This window comes from Oncorhynchus keta, chromosome 28, assembly GCF_023373465.1.
Source record: "Oncorhynchus keta strain PuntledgeMale-10-30-2019 chromosome 28, Oket_V2, whole genome shotgun sequence".
Taxonomy (NCBI): Eukaryota; Metazoa; Chordata; class Actinopteri; order Salmoniformes; family Salmonidae; genus Oncorhynchus; species Oncorhynchus keta.
Window position 1 is genome coordinate 70,145,841 of NC_068448.1, and position 15,920 is coordinate 70,161,760.

Here is a 15,920-nt window from a genome sequence, read left to right on the forward strand (position 1 = left end):
TTTTGTTCTACCTGTACCCCCCACCTCCCAGCTGCTCCTTCTGTTCTACCTGTACCCCCACCTCCCACCTCCACGCTGCTCCTTCTGTTCTACCTGTACCCCCCACCTCCCACCTCCACGCTGCTCCTTCTGTTCTACCTGTACCTCCCACCTCCACGCTGCTCCTTCTGTTCTACCTGTACCCACCTCCCACCTCCACGCTGCTCCTTCTGTTCTACCTGTACCCACCTCCACGCTGCTCCTTCTGTTCTACCTGTACCCACCTCCACGCTGCTCCTTCTGTTCTACCTGTACCCACCTCCACGCTGCTCCTTCTGTTCTACCTGTACCCACCTCCACGCTGCTCCTTCTGTTCTACCTGTACCCACCTCCACGCTGCTCCTTCTGTTCTACCTGTACCCCCCACCTCCCACCTCCACGCTGCTCCTTCTGTTCTACCTGTACCCCCACCTCCCACCTCCACGCTGCTCCTTCTGTTCTACCTGTACCCACCTCCCACCTCCACGCTGCTCCTTCTGTTCTACCTGTACCTCCCACCTCCACGCTGCTCCTTTTGTTCTACCTGTACCCACCTCCCACCTCCACGCTGCTCCTTCTGTTCTACCTGTACCCACCTCCCACCTCCACGCTGCTCCTTCTGTTCTACCTGTACCCACCTCCTCCACACTGCTCCTTCTGTTCTACCTGTACCCCCTCCCACCTCCACGCTGCTCCTTCTGTTCTACCTGTACCCACCTCCCTCCCTCCCCTTCTTCTTCTGTTCTACCTGTACCCCCACCTCCCACCTCCATGCTGCTCCTTTTGTTCTACCTGTACCCCCACCTCCCACCTCCCCGCTGCTCCTTCTGTTCTACCTGTACCTCCCACCTCCACGCTGCTCCTTTTGTTCTACCTGTACCCCCACCTCCCACCTCCACGCTGCTCCTTTTGTTCTACATGTACCCCCACCTCCCACCTCCACGCTGCTCCTTTTGTTCTACCTGTACCTCCCACCTCCACGCTGCTCCTTTTGTTCTACCTGTACCCCCCACCTCCACGCTGCTCCTTCTGTTCTACCTGTACCCACCTCCACGCTGCTCCTTCTGTTCTACCTGTACCCCCCACCTCCCACCTCCACGCTGCTCCTTCTGTTCTACCTGTACCCACCTCCCACCTCCACGCTGCTCCTTCTGTTCTACCTGTACCCACCTCCCACCTCCACGCTGCTCCTTCTGTTCTACCTGTACCCACCTCCCACCTCCACGCTGCTCCTTCTGTTCTACCTGTACCCCCACCTCCCACCTCCACGCTGCTCCTTCTGTTCTACCTGTACCTCCCACCTCCACGCTGCTCCTTCTGTTCTACCTGTACCCCCCACCTCCCACCTCCACGCTGCTCCTTCTGTTCTACCTGTACCCACCTCCCTCCCTCCCCCTGCTCCTTCTGTTCTACCTGTACCCACCACCTCCCACCTCCCCCTGCTCCTTCTGTTCTACCTGTACCCACCTCCCACCTCCACGCTGCTCCTTCTGTTCTACCTGTACCCACCTCCACGCTGCTCCTTCTGTTCTACCTGTACCCCCCACCTCCCACCTCCACGCTGCTCCTTTTGTTCTACCTGTACCCACCACCTCCCACCTCCACGCTGCTCCTTTTGTTCTACCTGTACCCCCCACCTCCCACCTCCCCGCTGCTCCTTCTGTTCTACCTGTACCCCCCACCTCCCACCTCCACGCTGCTCCTTCTGTTCTACCTGTACCTCCCACCTCCACGCTGCTCCTTCTGTTCTACCTGTACCCACCTCCCACCTCCACGCTGCTCCTTCTGTTCTACCTGTACCCCCCTCCCACCTCCACGCTGCTCCTTCTGTTCTACCTGTACCCACCTCCCTCCCTCCACGCTGCTCCTTCTGTTCTACCTGTACCCACCTCCCACCTCCACGCTGCTCCTTCTGTTCTACCTGTACCCACCTCCCACCTCCACGCTGCTCCTTCTGTTCTACCTGTACCCACCTCCCACCTCCACGCTGCTCCTTCTGTTCTACCTGTACCCACCTCCCACCTCCACGCTGCTCCTTCTGTTCTACCTGTACCCACCTCCACGCTGCTCCTTCTGTTCTACCTGTACCCACCTCCCCCCTGCTCCTTCTGTTCTACCTGTACCCACCACCTCCCACCTCCCCGCTGCTCCTTCTGTTCTACCTGTACCCACCTCCCACCTCCCGCTGCTCCTTTTGTTCTACCTGTACCCACCTCCACGCTGCTCCTTCTGTTCTACCTGTACCCACCTCCACGCTGCTCCTTCTGTTCTACCTGTACCCACCTCCACGCTGCTCCTTCTGTTCTACCTGTACCCACCTCCCTCCCTCCCCCTGCTCCTTCTGTTCTACCTGTACCCACCTCCCTCCCTCCCCTGCTCCTTCTGTTCTACCTGTACCCACCTCCCACCTCCACGCTGCTCCTTCTGTTCTACCTGTACCCACCACCTCCCACCTCCCCCTGCTCCTTCTGTTCTACCTGTACCCACCTCCCTCCGCCCTGCTCCTTCTGTTCTACCTGTACCCACCTCCCCCGCCCTGCTCCTTCTGTTCTACCTGTACCCACCTCCCACCTCCCCCTGCTCCTTCTGTTCTACCTGTACCCACCTCCCACCTCCCCCTGCTCCTTCTGTTCTACCTGTACCCACCTCCCACCTCCCCCTGCTCCTTCTGTTCTACCTGTACCCACCACCCACCTCCACGCTGCTCCTTCTGTTCTACCTGTACCCACCTCCCACCTCCCCCCTGCTCCTTCTGTTCTACCTGTACCCACCTCCCCCCTCCCCCTGCTCCTTCTGTTCTACCTGTACCCACCTCCCACCTCCCCCCTGCTCCTTCTGTTTTACCTGTACCCACCACCTCCCTCCCCGCTGCTCCTATCTTATTTTTTTTAGTACTATCCTCAGTACCAGTGTGTATGTGCTAGGTCAAATCCAACGCCTATGCAACGTGAATAATCACTCAACAAGGCCTTTCTCTCTGTCTCTCTCTAGGAATGTTAACCATCACAGACTTCATCAACATCCTCCACAGATACTACAAGTCTCCCATGGTACGTGACCTCTCATCAAACAGATAAAAATGAGTCCTGGGTTGTGTTCATTAGGGCTTGCATTAGAACAAAAAATATTTAGCCATGTTAAACCAAAATGAGTCTCCAATTGAAGAAGTCCAAGTTGTTCCTCCCCTGATTCAGTCCATAATATTGAACACGACGCTAGTTTGAAATGGTTTGGCTGTATTGCTTCAGCTTCCTATTGTCACCAAGGCCAGTGATGTGGACTGACTGTAAACTGCAGCGATATATGGTGGGAGGCTTATCCAGCCTCCATCTCAGGCACCGTATGTGCTGTGTCATGGAGCACCGTATGTGCTGTGTCATGGAGCACCGTATGTGCTGTGTCATGGAGCTTTATCTTCTTTAGGCTCAACATCCAGTGACATGGCAGAGCGCCAAATAAATATTTAACTTTCATACATTCACAAGTACAACACATAAAATTTAAGCTTAACTTCTCGTTAATCTAGCCACCGTGTCAGATTTCAAAAAGGCTTTATGGCAAAAGCAAACTATGCAGTTATCTTAGGACAGTACCAACACATGAAAATCAGATTTCCTCCCGCCAGGCGCAACACAAAAGTCAGAAATAAACATTTAATTCATGCCTTACTTTTGAAGAACTTCTTCTGTTGGCACTCCAATATGTCCCATAAACATCGCAAATTATCCTTTTTTGTTTGCTTAATTCCGGCGTTATCTCCAATGGCCATTTATTTGGTGCGATTGTTTCAGAAAAACACCGGTTCCAACCCGCCCAGCATGACTACAAAATATCTAATAAGTTACCTGTAAACGCTGTCCAAACATTTGAAACAACTTTCCTAATACAACTAGTTATTTTTTAACGTAAATAATTGATACAATTTAAGACGGGATAAACTGTGTTCATACCCGAAATAAACAACGTGAAGCGTGTGACCTGGAGCGCACATCAAAACATTAGTGCACGAGGAGGGACCCTCGTTCTAAACTGCCGTACTTCTTAATTTCTCTAAAGAGAAACATCAACCAATTTCTAGACTGTTGACATCCAGTGGAAGCGATAGGAACTGCAAGCAAGTGCCTTATAAATCTCGATACACATTGAAAACCCCGTCACCTAATACAAAATAAAACACATCTGGATGGTTTGTCCTCGGTTTCGGCTGCCAAATAGGTTCTGTTATACTCGCATACCACGGGTATGACAATACATTTATTTGTACTGCTCTAATTACATTGGTAACCAGTTTATAATAGCAATAAGGCACCTCGGATTGTGGTATATGGCCAATATACCACACCCCCTCGGGCCTTATTGCTTAAGTATAATACACACTGATTTATAGTCAAGTATAACATGCACTCACCACAGCAAGATGCCAGCCATTAGACTACAGTAGTCTGTAGTGTATAATATAATAGCCTGCTCTGCTGTTGTGTGATGAGAGCCACGTCGTCCATGTAGGCTGTTTTCTAGGAGTCCTCCCTGATACAGCAGGTTATACAAAACATTTGAAAATAAAAACCTCAATCATAATCTCATTTGACTCAGTGGAAGTGTTGTCAGTGGTGAGTTACGATGTCCCATCTTCCCCGAGTAGTCACCTGTATGCTACACCCATCATAGAGAGCCAAGCTAGTGAGGCTAGCCCTCTTGGGCTTTCCACTGGCCCAAGTACACATGGGTATTTATTAGGTCAGGAGACAGTGACATAGTTTGTTGTTATCATAATGCCTGTTAGAGTTAATCCATCGTCTAGAGAACCACCAGTGCAGTGAAAGCGTTCGCTAATCCTTCCATATCAGACTCCTGTATATTCATGCAGAACTGGAGTCGGTGCCTCTAATCTCGGGAGTTAACGCCGAGATATGGTTGCCAAGTTCTGGTCACTTTCCACAAATTCCCAGGTTGTTCAGAGATCCCGGTTGGAAGATTCAATATGCTGCAAATCTGGAATCATTCAGCTGGGATTTCTGGAAAACGTTGACATTACAGAACGATACTTGTATTTTGCAACCTTAGTTGCTCTTCCTTTAGTTTGGACTGACTATGATGAGTAGCCAAAAAACCTTGAATTTTTATCTAACACTCACTCACTCACTCACTCCTGGATCAGTAATTTAATGATTGATGGAGCTTCTGAAACTGGAAAAGGCCTCAGATGTTTGCTAATGTATTATCGGGGGGGGTCCTTTCTGGGGCATACCACTACATTATCATTGTTTTAGCAGCGGTGGTGCTTACTGTGTATAGGGGAAACACTGCAACCACTCTACAGGGAAAAAAGGTCCTTCAACACACATGACCTAGGAAATGGCACGTCCCCAGTCCTTCAACACACATGACCTAGGAAATGGCACGTCCCCAGTCCTTCAACACACATGACCTAGGAAATGGCACGTCCCCAGTCCTTCAACACACATGACCTAGGAAATGGCACGTCCCCAGTCCTTCAACACACATGACCTAGGAAATGGCACGTCCCCAGCTGTTCATGATAATGAGCTCAATGTAGCCGTGGGTGCTGTAGAAATTGCCTTTGTTTTTGTAATGAATTCGAGGACCTACTACTCTGTCCTTTCCTCGTGCTGTGGTTATTTATTAGCAGCGGTTCTCATAACTGTCTGATGTCGGAGATGGCTGACGTGGACCTGATTGAGACCCTCTAGGGAACCGGTTAGATTTTTCATGATGCCAGCACTTACATGTAGTTTGTTTTTCTTCTCCAGAGAGAATTGCTGTGATTTTATATATATTGCTATTTCTATCACTCTTCTTTTTACAAAGAAAACTTTGCAGATGTAATGTCTGCCACGTTCAAATCATGGAATGAATGTTAAATATCACAAATTGTTGAATGTTCTCTCTCTTTTAGGTACAAATATATGAGCTGGAGGAGCATAAAATTAAAACGTGGAGAGGTATGGGGACTTTCCAGCTATTTTACAGCAACTTTCCCATTTCAAAACCAACATTTTTATCAGTTCAACAAATAATAAAGCAATTTATTTAGTAGTTTGATGATGTTGTTTTTTTGAAGAGCTCTACCTACAAGAAACCTTTAAGCCGTTAGTGAACATATCACCTGATGCAAGGTAAGCCTGTTATACATGACACCTGCATTTCGTATTTCTCTTTATTTTATGTCATTTAACAGTTATGATGAGGGAAATGAAACTGCAGACCATGAATAGGATAATGATCCATTCATGATTGACTTACAGTGTGCGACCCATTCAGAGCTCTTTGCTCATTATTACGTAGAGGAGCTTCCTTTGGGTTTAATCTGTTTATACGAACAATCTATAATCATCTCAGTTGATTGAGAATTAAGATGTTAAATCTAATTTTCCCTACTTCCCACCCCACATATAATTATATGGTCATAAACACAGTAAGTCTCACTCCGCTTGAATTTATAGGTAGAGTAATTTACTGTCAATACTCTCCCATGTGGAGTTTTATATTTGTCGTCCATTCCCTACATTTCCCCTGGGAAGGTCTGGTACTTTCCCCTTGTATTTCTGCACCCTTTTCCATGTTCTTTTGATTGGGAGCATAGTTTATTTTCCTCACTCTGAATAATTCAAGGTCCATTTTGTGAAAAGACGTATTGGCCAGACTCTTTCATTTAAAAAAAAAAAAAACTAAAAAATACTTTGCTTAAAATACTACTCAACTTCTCCATCATCCCAGGTTAATCAACTCAAGTCTCTGGTTTGGTTATAGGCATTTTCTGGCTCCTTTTGGTAGAACACCAGCGTCATTTAATTGCTTTAGTGACTGATTCAGCTGTCTTCATGGCCAGGTCTTACTGACTGATTCAGCTGTCTTCATGGCCAGGTCTTACTGACTGATTCAGCTGTCTTCATGGCCAGGTCTTACTGACTGATTCAGCTGTCTTCATGGCCAGGTCTTACTGACTGATTCAGCTGTCTTCATGGCCAGGTCTTACTGACTGATTCAGCTGTCTTCATGGCCAGGTCTTACTGACTGATTCAGCTGTCTTCATGGCCAGGTTTTCTGATTATGTACTCTAGTGTATTTGTTTTAAGGGAGAGATAAACAGACTGACTGTTGGGCCATCCCGGATAGTCCCTTGTTTCTGATGACTTCCTGTATGGTTTCTGGTTTAACACGCATGGATGCTTTGTGTGTGCACATCTGGTCAATTTGCTTCAGCTCTTTACTAAATCAAGAATATGCTCACTTTATTGGTCAATTGCCAGCCAAAATGTGACCTTTGCTTTGAACCCAAACCCTCTGAAAGACACATAGTGCCTTGCAAAAGTTTTCATTCCCCTTGGTGTTTTCCCTATTTTGTTGCATTACAACCTGTCATTTTAAATGTATTTTTAATTTGGATTTCTTGTATTGGACATGCACAAAATAGTCCAAATTGGTAAAGTCAGGAAAAATGTAACTTGTATCAAAAAATGCTAACAAATAAAAACCAGAAAAGTGGTGCGTGCATGTGTATTCACCCCCTTTGCTATGAAGCCCCTAAATAAGATCTGGTGCAAAATGACTAAAATGTCATCTGTGATTCCATGGAGATTGGCTGTCAAACATCGGTTTTAGAGTTGTTACTCTCTCATGGCTATCTGCCAGGGTTGTTCAGAGAAATAATGTGCTAAGTTAGCTATGAGGCTTTCTGAAAACTCACCATAGTTTAGTTATGGTCAGACCTTCAGGATATATACTCAGTGTACCAAACATTAGGGACATCTTCCTAATATTGAGTTGTGCCCCCTTTGGCACTCCGAACAGCCTCAATTCTTCGGGGCATGAACTACAACGTGTCAAGTGTTCCACAGGGATGCTGGCCCATGTTGACTCATACTTCCCACAGTTGTCAAGTTGGCTGGATGTCCTTTGGGTGGTGGACCATTCTTTGATACACACGGGAAAATGTTGAGCGTGAAAAACCCTGCAGCGTTGCAGTTCTTGACACACTCAAACCGTGTGCCTGGCACCTACTACTATACCCCGTTCAAAGGAACTTAAATATTTTCTTTCCCATTCACCTTCTGAATGGCACACACACAATCTGTCAAGGATGAAAAATAATTTTAACCTTTCTCCTCCCCTTCATCTACACTGATTTAACAGGTGACATCAATAAGGGATCATAGCTTTCACCTTGAGTCACCTGACCAGTCTGTCATGGAAAGAGCTGTTCTTAATGTTTTGTATACTCTGTGTGCTTTTTCTCAACTATTCACTATCACTTTAATTCAATATAAGAGCTCTCTTGCAGCACACTCACTGTTATTGTTCTATGCTCTTAACATCAGATTGACTAAGTAGGATGAATGATGGCACTTAAAGGTAACTTGGACTTTGAACCTGTTCTTTTGTAGAAGACTCCACCATAGCATGTGCTGTTTTAAAGATGGAGACTATTGATTGATGAAGAGTCAATGTATCAACACCCTCTGTCTCTAGTGCTTTATTGGCAACAACAAGTTGTCTGTTATTTTAACTTGATCTTCTATCTTACCCCCCCCTCTCTCTCAGTATATTTGACGCAGTATACTCGCTCATCAAGAACAAGATCCACCGGCTGCCCGTCATCGACCCAGTCAGCGGAAACGCACTTTATATCCTCACACACAAGAGAATCCTCAAGTTCCTCCAGCTCTTTGTAAGTAGGCCTAGCACTGGATTGACGAAGCATGGGCTCTCTTATGTAAGCAAACAGTGGATTGATGAAGCATGGGCTCTCTTATGTAAGCAAACAGTGGATTGATGAAGCATGGGCTCTCTTATGTAAGCAAACCGTGGATTGATGAAGCATGGGCTCTCTTATGTAAGCAAACAGTGGATTGGAGTGTACGAGCATGCTGCCCCCTGTTGGATCTCCATGGAATTAAAGATGACATTTTAGTCATTTAGCAGACACTCTTATCCGGAGCGACTTACATGATCAATTAGGGTTGAGTGCCTTGCTCAAGGGCACATCGACAGATGTTACACCTAGACTGCTCTGGGATTCAAAACAGTGACCTTTCGATTGATGGCCCAATGCTCGCAACCGCGAGGCTACCTGCCGCCCCATCTGACGAAAGGGAAACAGAAAAGCAGGGTGATGAAAGGATGGCATCAGAGCCTAGAGGGCTGTCCTGATTCAGTAGAGGATTAGTTTAATCTATCTGATCGTCTGGGATGATGACCTCACCAGTCTAGAGGAGAGAATATGGTGACTATACATTGTAGTTCACCCGTTTCAAATCCATTCATTCAGGAGATGAATTTGGGAGTTGGAGTCCAATGAGGATTCCTTGAATTCCTGTGAACTATATTCCATTGTGTTAAATTTCCTGATTTGACCATGTTAACAGGTAGGTACTGTCGCATTCTGCCGGCTAGAGAAGCAGTATTGTCTAAATATAAGGTGTCTTACGTGTTGAAGTGAGAGTGGAAAGAAGTGAGCAGGAAAGAAGTTTGGAAACATGAACCCACTTGACCAAAGGACATCAGTCTGTCCTGGGCTAGACGAAATGATAGACCATAGGTGACTGCACACACGGACAGAGAATATGAGACAGATTGGAAAAAACACACTTTCATTAGTTATATGAGAAGGACAGACAGACCAACATGGACAATATCAAATGGGACATGTACACTGCTAGAAAGTCAGCTGACACTACATTAGACGGTCAAATGGAGATTAAACCAGTTTAGTTGATACTCAAATGTCCTCATTAGGGCTCGCAACAAGCTTTTGCAACATTTCTAAACAGAAAACAAAATTGAGTGTTTCTCATTGGCTATGTCCAGGTACTTCTACCTGGTTTGTCTGTTTTCTAACGCCACCACCCTCCCCCAAAATTTCTCTTCTGAATATATGTCTGTTTTACTGTTTTATTTCTTTACTTACCTACACACACACACCTTTTTTTCACACTATTGGTTTGAGCCTGTAAGTAAACATTTCACTGTAAGGTTTACACCTGTTGTATTTGTCGCACGTGACAAATACACTTTGATTTGATATCCCAGGTGTGTGAGATGCCAAAGCCTGCCTTTATGAAGCAGACCCTGGAGGAGCTGACCATCGGCACCTACCACAACATCGCCTTCATCCACCCCGACACACCCATCATCAAGGCCCTGAACATCTTCGTGGTCCGGAGGGTGTCCGCCCTGCCAGTGGTGGACGAGTCAGGTATGTGTGTGTCAAGACTGTATGTCTCTGCCAGTGGTGGACGAGTCAGGTGTGTGTGTGTCAGACTATATGTCTCTGCCAGTGGTGGGCGAGTCAGGTGTGTGTGTGTGTCAGACTATATGTCTCTGCCAGTGGTGGGCGAGTCAGGTTTGTGTGTGTGTGTCAGACTATATGTCTCTGCCAGTGGTGGGCGAGTCAGGTTTGTGTGTGTGTTAGACTATATGTCTCTGCCAATGTATTATTTTTGTGAAGTTGGATTCTGAATTTCTTTGGTTTTGCTCTTTTCAGGGAAAGTCGTGGATATTTATTCCAAGTTTGATGTCATTGTAAGTAATCCCTTTAGTTAACACCTCATGGAGCACCCTTTTAGGAATATTACTAACTTGTTGTTAATGAATATTCCAAGATGCACCAACTAGTTGTTAGTCTTTGCTGTGTGTAGAACCTTGCTGCTGAGAAGACCTACAACAACCTGGACATCACGGTGACCCAGGCTCTGAGGCATCGCTCGCAGTACTTTGAGGGTGTGATGAAGTGCAACCGGCTCGAGACACTGGAGACCATCGTGGACAGGATAGTCAAAGCAGAGGTGAGATTGAGACACACCTGACCTGAACCCTCTCCTGTCAGTCTGACATGATAGCTAATAACATCATTCTTTTTTTCCTCTCCCATTTCCATTAAATCCTCTTCTTCCTCCCCACTCCTCTTCCTTCTTTCTCTCGTCTCCAGGTCCACAGGCTGGTGGTGGTGGGCGACAACGCCCACATCGTGGGCATCGTTTCCCTGTCGGACATCCTGCAGGCCCTGGTGCTCACCCCTGCAGGTATAAACGCCCAGCGTTCCTCCTAACCCCCCACTCCACCCTGTCCTGTTCTGTCTCCACCCCCCACTGTAGGCCACTGTAGACCGGCATGGTATGGCTAGTCTGGGTCAGCAAGCTTGTGTATTTAGTATCGTTTGTAGCTTAGGCTGTGTCTGTTTCTGTTGTACTCAAGTACATGTTCTAGCAAGAGTGACAATGTTCCTTCAGTGTGTGTGTGTGCCACGTCATGAAGGCTAATAATGATGAATGCGGAGCAGGCCCCTCTATTTATCCTGACACTACATGTGTTTGTGCCCCACCCTCTCCTCTCTATCTCCCCCCTGATGGATTGCTTCTCTACTACTTCCCCTCAACTCTCCTCTTTCCTCTTTCCCTCCTCCCCGTTTCCTCCTCCCCATTCCCCGTTTCCTCCTCCCCATTCCCTGTTTCCTCCTCCCCATTCCCTGTTTCCTCCTCCCCATTCCCTGTTTCCTCTCTCTCTCCTCCAGCCATCAGACAGGCTCTCTCATTTCTACATGTCAACAACTCCCCCCTGTGATAACCTTCCAGCATTGGTTTAAATAGTAATTTTCTTTAAAATAATCAGCTTTGCTTGATTGAGCTTGCCTGGCGCTTGAGGAAGTGTGGTGAATGTTAACAGTCTTAAAACAGAAATGCAAAAACCTCACATTTCTGAGGATAAGACTTTTTTTTTAAATATAAGAACACACACAGAGATTGCACCAACAAACCACTAGGTGGCCTCTACTGAGCAGCAGCAATAATTGAATCACAAATATTTTTACTTGATTAGAGACACGATGCGAGATCAGCCATTTATGGACAAATAGATTTCGCCTCTTGCTTAATTTAGGTTATCTTATCTAATCAGGAAACCCAAGACTTAAGTTCGAATGGGTATGCAGCTAATTACACTTAATGAGAACAACAAAAATAGATTTCCACTTCTCTGAATGCAGCTGCATGAGCATGGACAAGAGCCTCTGAGACGCTTCCATACCAACCAAACTCTTCTCGCTCTTTCTCTCTCCAGGCATCGACAGGAAGAGCAGCCAAGCACAATCAAAGGCAGAGGCACCACCAGAAACATTGGTAGAGGCAGAGGCACCACCGGAAACATTGGTAGAGGCAGAGGCACCACCGGAAACATTGGTAGAGGCAGAGGCACCACCGGAAACATTGGTAGAGGCAGAGGCACCACCGGAAACATTGGTAGAGGCAGAGGCACCACCGGAAACATTGGTAGAGGCAGAGGCACCACCGGAAACATTGGTAGAGGCAGAGGCACCACCGGAAACATTGGTAGAGGCAGAGGCACCACCGGAAACATTGGTAGAGGCAGAGGTAGTAGGGGCTGGAAACTGAAGCTGAGACTGAGATGGAGAACGCTGAAGCCGTGGCAAAGACTGAGGCAGTAGTGAAGGTAGAGACTGAAGCTGGACCAAAAGATGCTGAGGGAAAGGCGGCGTGTGTGCTGTGTGTGACTGATCTGCCGTGACACGGGACATTGCTGTGAGAGGAAGTTGACTCGGAAGACTGATGGAAGTTGAACCCCCAGACTGATGCATTGTCTGGGCTGAGAAAAGGGTTGGATCTGACTGGTGGGATGGGTGGTACAGTCAGTGACCCTCTGGGTAACCAGGGCCCTGATGGGTAATTTGCTGTGATAGGGGAGACGTGGTCACATGGGTGACTGACTCGGGCTAACCAACCTGGGATTATTTTACTAGAGGGTTTGGCGGTGGTGCCTCTTCTCCCCCCACAAGATTGTGCATCATCACTCCCCTCTACTTTTACCCCCTGGATGTTCCAGAAATAACCCCTACCCCCTAGGCCCTCATTTAGACTTGACATGAGTGGAAAGGTATTCGCAACATGACTAGTATTCCAGCTAGCCTATCAGAAGCCCTCAAGGTGGTTTGAGTTATTATAATCTTGTTTTTAGTTGCAGGCTATTTTCCATTTGAATCATAATCGTGTCTGCTCTCCTTCAGGGAAAGACTATTGAGTTGTTTTTTTCTTTATTTGCACAAGGTTTTGTGAATGGAAACAAGGGATGTCGGTGGCTCTCCGAAAACTACACCCATTCCCCCTGCTGCTTATGATGTCCCTGTGACAGTGGGCGGAGCTTGCTGTCCTGTCTTTAACGTCATTGGTGCCTTTTGAGAGATGTATTTTTGAAAGAGAGCGAAAGAGGTGTTGGTATGACGACTTTGTTGCTCAATGCAATTCAAGAAGAAGCAGCTGCCTATATACAATATATCCAATATGTATTTACATTTCTCCAGTTACTTAGAGGCATGCAAGATACATCTTGTACTCTGTATCGATCATACTGGAAATATAGAGAAACCTTTTGTACTGAGGAAACTTTAAGTGCCAGAGAAAGGACAGTTATATTTTTTTCTCTTTAGTCAATATTGTAAGATGAGTGGTTTATCTATTGAAAATGAACAGATGTGCCACATAATACATGTTTCTGTTATTGAAGTTTTCTTTTGCTGTTTTAAAAAAAAAGTAATAAAACATACTACTGAAATCTTTTTGTCTTGTGTGTATGATTGTGGTATTTAATTGAAGTATTATGACACCACCTAGTGGCACAATTGTGCAAATGACACATTGAACTCGGCTACACATTCAGCAATTTACAGGAGCAATTCGGTTTAAGTGCCTTGCTCAAGGGCACATCAACAGATTGTTTTACCTGTTCGGCTCAGGGATTTGAACCATAAAACTTTTGGTTACTGGCCCAATACTCTTAACCGCTAGGCTACCTGCCGCAAACCTAGAGAAGATTCAGAGCCCAGTTGCTATAAAAATAATTCTGGATTCTGTAATCCTCTTTTGCAATCCAGGATCAGATCCATTTAGCTGTTTATATTTCATCTTTATTTTCAACAAAAAAATCTGGAATATTTTATCTAGATACCACAGTATCAAAATCAAAGAATATGTATTTTCAGTGTTTTGCCAGTATGCTAGTAGTACTGCTACACTGAGGGAAATAGGCTTTGTAAGAATTTCCCTCTCGGATTCTAAAAATATCAAAATGTAGGCTCAGAATTCCAGAACAGTCCCTTTACAAGTCAGAAAGTTGAATGAACTTAATTTCAAATTACTTTACCTGTTGTCTGCTGATTTTGGCCCAATGTTGGAGGTAATCTGAGACAAAATATCCACAGGGAAGCATTCTTGAGCTGACCTTCAGTCGAGGGTCTGTTTATATATATTTTCTGCACACAAAAAACACTTCCAAAATATAGCAAAGCCGAACCACAGACAGAATATTGTCCCATGCGATCAGCTGGCATATTCCACAAACCCTTCATGCTGATTGCGAGAACTCTCCTCAGTCGACTATGTTGGGTTAAATTTGGCTATTTCCATATTGTGCATCAAGTTCAATGCCTCGGGAGATTGAAAATACAAGCGACCGAACCATCAATGCTGCAAAAATGCAAAAAAGAGTGTGTATATATAATTTTTTTACTTTCATCTTTTTTAAGCAGACTTCTTTCAGACTGAATATCCATGAGGTAACCAAAGTCTGTTAAGTCTGTTAAGGCAAAAGGAAACAATGCGTAAACTATATAAAGGTAAGAGCCTGCATATCACTTAAGTGCTCACATTTACAGTGGGGAGAACAAGTATTTGATACACTGCTGATTCTGCATGTTTCCTACTTACAAAGCATGTAGAGGTCTAATTTTTATCATAGGTACACTTCAATTGTGAGAGATGGAATCTAAAACAAAAATACAGAAAATCACATATGATTTTTAAGTAATTAATTTGCATTTTATTGCATGACAAGTATTTGATCACCTACCAACCAGTAAGAATTCTGGCTCTCACAGGCCTGTTAGTTTTTCTTTAAGAAGCCCTCCTGTTCTCCACTCATTATCTGTATTAACTGCACCTGTTTGAACTTGTTAGCTGTATAAAAGACACCTGTCCACACACTCAATCAAACAGACTCCAACCTCTCCACAATGGCCAAGACCAGAGAGCTGTGTAAGGACATCAGGGGTAAAATTGTAGACCTGCACAAGGCTGGGATGGGCTACAGGACAATGGGCAAGCAGCTTGGTGAGAAGGCAACAACTGTTTGCGCAATTATTAGAAAATGGAAGAAGTTCAAGATGATGGTCAATCACCCTCGGTCTGGGGATCCATGCAAGATCTCACCTCGTGGGGCATCAATGATCATGAGGAAGGTGAGGGATCAGCCAAGAACTACACGGCAGGACCTGGTCAATGACCTGAAGAGAGCTGGGACCACAGTCTCAAAGAAAACCATTAGTAACACACTACGCCGTCATGGATTAAAATCCTGCAGCGCACGCAAGGTCCCCCTGCTCAAGCCAGCGTATGTCCAGGCCCATCTGAAGTTTGCCAATGACCATCTGGATGATCCAGAGGAGGAATGGGAGAAGGTCATGTGGTCTGATGAGACAAAAATAGAGCTTTTTGGTCTAAACTCTTCTCGCTGTGTTTGGAGGAAGAAGAAGGATGAGTACAACCCCAAGAACCACCATCCCAACTGTGAAGCATGGAGGTGGAAACATTATTCTTTGGGGAAGCTTTTCTGCAAAGGGGACAGGATGACTGCACCGTATTGAGGGGAGGATGGATGGGGCCATGTATCGTGAGATCTTGGCCAACAACCTTCTTCCCTCAGTAAGAGCATTGAAGATGGGTCATGGCTGGGTCTTCCAGCATGACCACGACCCGAAACACACAGCCAGGGCAACTAAGGAGTGGCTCCGTAAGAAGTATTTTAAGGTCCTGGAATGGCCTAGCCAGTCTCCAGACCTGAACCCAATAGAAAATCTTTGGTGGGAGCTGAAAGTCCAT

The 15,920-nt window shown here is 45.9% G+C and overlaps 1 protein-coding gene across 6 annotated transcripts in view; it reads left to right on the forward strand.

Moving 5' to 3' along the window:
* The window catches only part of LOC118361754 (5'-AMP-activated protein kinase subunit gamma-1), a 146,064-nt gene extending 132,465 nt beyond the window's left edge, over window positions 1-13,599 (forward strand). For 4 of the 6 annotated variants that reach the window (XM_052483759.1, XM_052483760.1, XM_035741949.2 and 1 more), the window contains 9 exons: window positions 3,010-3,068; window positions 5,936-5,981; window positions 6,101-6,155; window positions 8,581-8,707; window positions 10,069-10,234; window positions 10,523-10,560; window positions 10,677-10,823; window positions 10,967-11,060; window positions 12,094-13,599. In XM_052483759.1, coding sequence (XP_052339719.1) covers window positions 3,010-3,068; window positions 5,936-5,981; window positions 6,101-6,155; window positions 8,581-8,707; window positions 10,069-10,234; window positions 10,523-10,560; window positions 10,677-10,823; window positions 10,967-11,060; window positions 12,094-12,425 — 1,064 coding nt within the window. In that variant the 3' untranslated portion in view covers window positions 12,426-13,599. The remainder of the gene's footprint in view (window positions 1-3,009; window positions 3,069-5,935; window positions 5,982-6,100; window positions 6,156-8,580; window positions 8,708-10,068; window positions 10,235-10,522; window positions 10,561-10,676; window positions 10,824-10,966; window positions 11,061-12,093) is intronic. The other 2 variants (XM_052483761.1, XM_052483762.1) reach the window with 2 other exon arrangements.
* Window positions 13,600-15,920: the final 2,321 nt, after the last annotated feature.